The 7622-nt window shown below is 43.6% G+C and overlaps 1 protein-coding gene across 1 annotated transcript; it reads left to right on the top strand.

Moving 5' to 3' along the window:
- Positions 1–1730: 1730 nt before the first annotated feature.
- On the top strand, positions 1731–2399 carry LOC119298277. The gene has a single exon (XM_037575741.1). It carries the CDS (start codon positions 1746–1748, stop codon positions 2184–2186), a length of 441 nt encoding a protein of 146 aa, XP_037431638.1. The 5' UTR covers positions 1731–1745; the 3' UTR covers positions 2187–2399.
- The last annotated feature ends 5223 nt before the right edge of the window (positions 2400–7622 follow it).

Raw genomic sequence — 7622 nt, 5'->3', positions numbered from 1 at the left:
CATTTACATCCCTAAGACCGACTGTCTTCAAGCTGGTGATTAGAGGGTCCAAGGTGGTTGGTTCCAGACATGGTGAGCTCGTCCAGCACTTATACTATTAGTCCTGATCTGGTTGGTTTGTTTGAGCTTTGATTAAGTGGAACATCAAATTTGAGACGGAGTTTGTCAGCTCGAGTCGCTATAGTTTTTGCACAAAGCAATTTGGGTAGTAGTTGTTTTTGGTAGTAAAATCGTGTCCGGTAAGCTAAACTTTTGACAGTTTGTTGACAACTTGTGGATCTGCTTGCCTACCAAATTCTGTGCAGTTTGGATTCGTGGTTTGTGAGATAAAAACCGGTTACTGAACGTGACATAAACCATGTCATCTTTGACTAGTTGCTTACCTTGCCTCTTATTAGTTGGTATGGTTGCTGTTTCTTATGTGAAGCTCACATCATGTTGAAAATGTTGCTGAAAATATTGTTGTTATTGTTCTAAACATGAAGTGGACAGGTTGGTCTCGTGGTTCTTACACACCTCATGTCAACCACCAAGGAGATCTTCCCACAGAAATCACTTGTGCATGTTATTTTGTTGTTTCGTTGTTTATTTGTTGGTTGAAGCTCTCCTTTAAAGTTCACTAGTAGGAAATTGAGGGGCTGTGTTGTGTACATTTGCCTTTCAATAGGTTGGTGCATCGCATTGTTACTGTGCGGTCCAATCAATTTTTTTCCAAACATTTATAAATTTTTCAAAACTACAGTCAAATAATAAAAGTTTAATTATTTCATCATTTAGATTTGATGATGTTTACATCCTAGTAAAGCCCCTGATCGATTTGGTGGGTGTTGACTTCTGACTTGGAGTTGGGAGGTTGCCTGCTTAACTTAACCATGACTTTAAGCAATCACTTGCATTTGTAATTAAGGTTAGATAACCTAACATGCTGCAGCATTGACAAACAACAACGGGAGGCACGTGGTCAAGTGCACCAGAGATGGTACGGGCAAAAAGTTCAGCGTCGGACAACAGCTTCGGGCGAGCTACTAGGTACAAATTCCTGCTCTTTACGAGTTGGTCAGGGCCGGGTGGCTTTCACTTAGTCAGTTGGGTGATTCATCTGTCACTTTTCATCCATCAATCATTTTAAGGATGGTGCAAGATCAGCTACCAGAAATTAATCACGTCCTCTGTTGCTACCCGAAACCAGCAAGCTTTCAATCTCCATTTGCTGTCCTGTAGGTGAGGCGGCATCGTCAGAAAGTAAGTAGTATTTCCTTCGTCCGGAAAAGCTTGTCCCAATCTTGTTCTTCAAATGAATGTATGTAGCACTAACTTGTGTTAGATACATAGACAAGCTTTTTCGGATGGAGGGAGTAGTAGTGTACTAAACAGAATCGGAGCAACAAATCGTGGTGGTTAAGCAATGAAGCTTCAAGAAACACACTGAGCAGGATAGGAGGGATTTCTTGTCAATGCCAATCTGACGGTGCAGCATCAGCGGCTGGTCATTGTTAGTAGCGGATGCAGGCTTGTTGTCAGCCATTAAAACCTAGGCTTCCAGCTCACACTTCTCACTGTCTCATTATTAAACCTAATTCTTTCCAATCAATTATTCTGATGCAGGATCCTTTCATCCATCCAGCAGCTCAAGTGTCCAAAAAATAAAAAATAAAAAGCTCCAGTTCAGACTCTCGCTACTTATAAAACCACACGGGCAGGCAGGCAGGCCTCTCTCTCCAGCAGAGCGATCGTAGCAGCTAGGAATGGGCTCGAAGCAGCAGCCCGCGCTCCGGCCGAGCTCCACCGACGGAAGTTGCGGCGGCGACCATGGCAGGGCGGCGTCCGTGAGGGAGCGGTCGAGCGTGACGAACGCGTCCTTCAGGGTCTACTACAGCCTGCGCGCCGGCGCCGTGCCGTTCCTCTGGGAGTCCGCGCCCGGCACGCCAAAGAGGGGCGCGGCCGCCGTCTCCCCGGAGTCGTCCCTCCCAGCCACCACAGCGACCAGCAGCGGCGCTGGTGGTGCTACGCTGCTGCCTCCGCCCCCCTCGCCGCCGCCGTCGTACCAGTCGCCGTTCCATGGGAAGGGGAGGAAGCCGTCCTGGGCGGCCGCGGCGGGAGACATTGTGAGGGCGCTGCTCGGCGTGCTTCGGCTCAGGAAGAGCCACCGCCGGTCGCGCCGGCGCCCCGACATGCCATGTATTTGAACTTGCAACTTGTTTGCTGTAGTACGTACACGCTTGATTTCTGGAAAACATCACTAGTAGCAATTAAAAGCTCTTTGGTTTTAGGTTTTTCTTAATGCATACAGTACGTGCTTTATCTGCTCTCTACTAGTATTGTTCATGGTGGTGTCCATTTTGGTTTCTTTTATGTAACAAACTGAAAACCTTGGGACAAATGTCAAATGGGTTGGTGCATTGGTTTGTTTGGGTATTCAGAGTGGGCGGTTGTTTGCTTTAATCGCCGCCACCGTCGTAACAGTCACAGGGGGGGAGTTCGTCGGCGGGAGGCATCCTGAGGGCCCAGGAAACTCACCTGCAGGGCAACGTATTGGCCTATAGCCAAGTAGCCGCGGCTCACTTTGTTTATATTAGGCAATACAGTATTATATATATTTATATATACACACACATAATTAAAAAATATTTAAAAAATTACATAATTGTTTTATAAAAATAATCTTGCATTTGCAAAAATATTAAAAGTGTATAGAAAAATCGATTTCTGTTTACAAAATATGTACAGGGTGAATAAAAAGGTAGAAAATGTGAATCAAAAAAGTAGAAAATGTTTATCATATCTACAAAAAATGTTAATCATGTGTACATAAAATGTTTATACATTGTAAAAAAATGTTTGTGTTATTAAAAAAAATGTATGTTGCATTTAAAAAAGTTCACAGTTATAAAATATGTGTACAATGTAAAAAATAGTTTGTATAGTAAAAAAATATTTTATCACTAAAAGAATGTTTCAATGTGTATTTAAAAATTGTTTAACATGTATTGGAAAAAAATGTTCAAAGCATGTTTTTGTAAAAAAAGGTATTTGCAAAATGTGAAACATCTATAAAAATATGTTTATATGTATATGAAAAAAGGACTGTGAAAATTGCGAACCATGTGGCAAATTCCAAAAAGAACCGGGGGTATGTTTCAACAACATTTTTTCCCCGGTCGAAAGTTACCATGGTGTTTTGCACGTAAATTATTAGGTCTGCGGTGCGTAAAGTAACGCAATATTTACACGGAAATTACCGCCATTATATTTAACACAACACTAAAGTAGCCAACATGAATTACCATGTTATTTACACGAAAATTGTCATGAGGTACGTATCATGACAAAGTGAGTTGTCGCATACTGTATTAAGTCACCTACTATAACGGCCATTCATGCTACAACGACATGAGTGTTTTAATTGCAGCCTTAAGTGACAAATCTCATTGTTCTAGTGGCCTACATGGCACAGCAAAACGTGGCCATTGTTTTTCATCTCTTAGGCACTTAGATGGACATGGGCACGGCTGTACGACAGAAGCACACCATGAGGCATTTGGATGAACATCTACAGCAAAGATATAGCAGTTTAGACGTCGTTCTCGTAGAAAAGATGACGATGTCGGTTGTTGCAATAGCCTGCATGGAGCTTTCCTGTAACCTACATGGAACAACAAGACGGCGCTCTTGTCGAAGTGATGCAGCGGCAGCAGGCGAGTAGTTGGAACCAGCAGCCACGGGAGAGGAGTCCAAACGACATATCCATGCCAGAGTGCTCCATCAGCGCACGCCGACAAGCGGATCTCGCCCTCTCCGGCCTGATCCATGCGCTGCAGTATGCATGGCCTCATGGGCACCGGCGCATGGCCTTCCGAGGTCGGGCAGGAGCTCGTGCGTCAGCTGGGAAGGCAGGGGATAGGGCGGCGCAACTGCGGATCCGGCGCGGAAAGCCGCTGGAGGCGCACGTCGACGGCGGCCGGTGGTGTGCAGGGCAGACGGAAGCGGCCGTTGGGATCACGACCTGCGGTGGAGGCAAGAGGGTCGCGCTGAGGAAAGAGACGATGCCAGCGCCGCGAGCTGCCTGTGGATCGAGCGATCGGGATCCAAGGGCAGCCAGGTCGTTCGGCAGTTTTGTCAAAACGATGTGGTGTGCCAGATACGTACATAAATCAATGAAAAAAAATGTACAACATGTATGAACAAGAAGTAGACATCAAAAAATATATTTACAAATGGTAATCAAGTATTTGAATATGTGTGTAAAAAATGTTCCTAGTGAATACAAAAAATGTACAATATGTATGAAAAGAAACATATATTTAAAAATGGCAATCATGTATTTGAATACATGTGTAAAAGATGTTCCTAGTGAATACAAAAAAATGTACAATATGTATGAAAAATGTAAACATGTGTTGCAAAATAGAAAAAGGAAAACCGACAAGAAAACTAATAAAATCGGCAAAGAAACAAACAAAAGCAAAAAAACATAGAAAATGAAGAAAAACATGAAAGAGCTGGTTGACTTGTCTACAAAAAGTTGCTGGTTGACCTTTTACCAAGACCATGGACCATTGGCTAGGTTGTTGACTGTTGACTTTCACACAAAAGTTTACAAAAAGCACAAATTCAAGAAAAATTGTAAATTTAAAAAAGTTCATGAATTCAAAAATCTAGGACAAGTAATATGGATCAAATGGAGTACAAAGTTTAAAGAAACTTCAAGAATTTGAAGAAGTTCACCATTTTTGAAGAAAACTTCACAATTTTGAAAAATGTTCATCGAATTTGAAAAAAGTTCATCATTTTTTATAAAGTTCACAAACTTAAAAAATGCATTTTGAAAAAACATTGATTTTGAAAATAAAATTATCAATTCTGGAAAAAGTTCATCAATTCCGAGGAAAAAAATCTTTGGATATGAAAAAAAATCATCAATTTTGAAAAAAAATCTCGGATTTGAAAAAAGTTCATCTATTTTGAAAAGAACATCATGAATTTGAAAATTTTCATGGATTTTGAAGAAAAACCCACGGATTTGAAAAAAGTTCATTTTTGAAAAAAATGATGAATTTGAAAAAGAAGGACGAAAGGAAAAAGGAAATAAAAAACCAAATGAAAACCGTTCAAAATCCATGAGAAAGAAAGAATAAAAAATGGTCAAAAGCCTCCCAAAACCGATTGGAAGTTTACAGAAGCTTCACCAAATCTGCTGGATCGTTCCCGAGAAAAAAATAGCGTCGCGCAGGACACTTGCTTAGGCTATGCGGTCGAACGAAGAAACTAAAATGGGTCGAGCACAAGTGGAGGAGGGGGTGTGCACCAGTTTACGGTTTGCATTCTAACCGGCGGCTGAAGCGCCTAATAATAAATGCTCTTGCGTATGACCATGGTAAGAGGGGAGTTTGTTGGGGAAAGTCCATCACACGAGATGTGTTGGCAAAGCAATTGTAGCACATAGGTCCATCACACGTGGGATGTTGATCTCAACTCAATCCAATGGCTAAAATACGTCCTTGAGAAATGAGAGAAAAAGAAGAAGAAAACCTAGCAAGGCCTTAGGTGGGACTGTCATTGTGAGAGGGGAGAACAACACAAAAGAACACCACAACCCAATAGAAGAAGAAGAAGAAGAAGAAGAAGAAGAAGAAGGCTGATTTTCTTCAAGCTCGTGATTAGAGGGTCAAAGGTGGTTGGTTCTAAACTTGGTGAGCTCGTCCTACACTTATAATGTTTTCTCCCATCTGGTTGGTTTGTTTGAGCTTTGGTTAAGCAGAACATCAAATTTGAGAGGGAGTTTGTCAGCACCGAGCGATTTTGGTAGAAGTTAGTTTTGGTAGTAAAACGATATCCGATAAGGTAAAAAAAATTAAAGTTTGTTGAGAACTTGTGGATCTGCTTGCCTACCAAATTTCATGCAGTTTGGATTTGTGGTTTATGAGATAAAAAATGATTATTGAACGAGACACAAACCGTGTCATCTTTGACTATCTGCTTATCATGCCTCTTATTAGTTTGTATGGTGATTGTTTTATATGTCAAGCTGGCAGATTGTTGAAAGTGTTGTGGTTGTTGTTATTTTCTAGAGATGAAGTGGATAGGTTGGCCTAGTGGTTTTTACACCTCATCTCAACTCTCAAGGAAATTTTTCTACATGGTTAAAGCTCTCTTTAAAGTTTTACTACAAATTGAGGTGTTTGTGTTGTGCATACTTGTCTTTGGATGGGTTTGGTACATCACACTATTACTATACAACCGGAACAATCTTTCCTGGGCATTAAGAAATGTTTTAAAATTACAGTAATGCATGTTTAATTATTCCATGATTTAGTTTTGGAGATGTTTATATTCAAGTAAAGGCTCCGATTTGGTGGGTGTTGATTCCTGGCTTGGAGTTGGAGGTTCCTTGGTTAACTAAACCATAACTTGCAATCAAGCAATCAAATACCTAGCTTGCAGTAATCAAGTATTATTTTTTTTTATTTTCAGACTGTGTGCATCCTGGATGTCTTTGCGACATCTTGTTGGTGTAGAGGCCGGGTGTAATTGGTATCTTTGAGATATTAATATATTTCCTTTTTCAAAACAAAAAATACTAGGTTAGATAACCTAACCTGTTGTGTCATTGACTAACAAGTAACACAGTGAGAGAGGTTTTTTTAGAAAAGGAGGATGACCCCCGGCCTCTGCATCTGGGAGATGCATACGGCCATTTTATTGATTATTCTTGAGGACCTTACAAAGTAGTACAACAATATGTCTGAATCCACCATCTTGGCAACATCTGCCACTACTCCTATCCATATGATGAAGGGGGTGCAAGCTGGACCAAATACCCAGACCTCTCACCTAAGCCTAACATCTAAAGCCGGAGGCCCCGACCGAGCCACATACCGGGTTCGGGGCACAATCCGGTCTGACGCACTCACACGTGTCGTCGCCGCCATCTTCCACTAGTCCATCTTCAGAGCAGATTGAGGTGCCAACCTTGATAGGATCCTCCGCCATCGACGCCATCAAGGCGCCAAACGACGACCACCATCTACGCTAGTCCATCTCCAAGCAGAAGGAGCGCTACCACAGGACGAAGACCGGCGGAGAATAGGTGAAACGCTGCACACAATGCCGCCGCCAAACACCTCACACGCACCGCAAAGCGCCCACCATGCTTCCGAGGACCCCAGGCGACGCCTTCAAGAAGGAGCGCGACGAGGGTACGACGCCGTCGCCTGCAAGGGGAACTAGAGCTTTCGCCCAAAGGAAGATCACGGTGAAAGACGGGAAAGGACCTCGACAAGGCCTCCAAGAAGGGGACCGACGCCCAGCAAAGACGCCGCCATTGTCGTGGCCTCCGCCGACGGCCAAGGGTTTCCCCCGGTCCCGCCCCCATCCCATCCACCCAGCCAAAGACTGGCCAGGGGAGCGCACGCAGCCGGAGAAAGCGTTGGACTTCATCTCAGCAGGCACGCCGGGTGACGGGGCACCCCGGCCCACTGTAGTAGACGTCCACCGAGACCTCGCCGCCCGCACGGCCGAAGTCGCGGACCACCAGCACCCACGACCGTCGCCCGCCGAAGAGGCAACGCCGTCCACACCGCCCGAGGCCGCCGCCCCGGCATCCACCCACCGCACACATCCTG

Source organism: Triticum dicoccoides, chromosome 5A (genome assembly GCF_002162155.2).
Source record: "Triticum dicoccoides isolate Atlit2015 ecotype Zavitan chromosome 5A, WEW_v2.0, whole genome shotgun sequence".
Classification (NCBI taxonomy): domain Eukaryota; kingdom Viridiplantae; phylum Streptophyta; class Magnoliopsida; order Poales; family Poaceae; genus Triticum; species Triticum dicoccoides.
The sequence above is the reverse complement of the archived record's forward strand: the minus strand, read 5'-3'. Positions and strand labels throughout refer to the sequence as shown.

Excerpts from the sequence above, each read along its gene's own strand:
- LOC119298277 (XM_037575741.1), top strand. The coding sequence starts at position 1,746 with ATGGGCTCGAAGCAGCAGCCCGCGCTCCGGCCGAGCTCCACCGACGGA.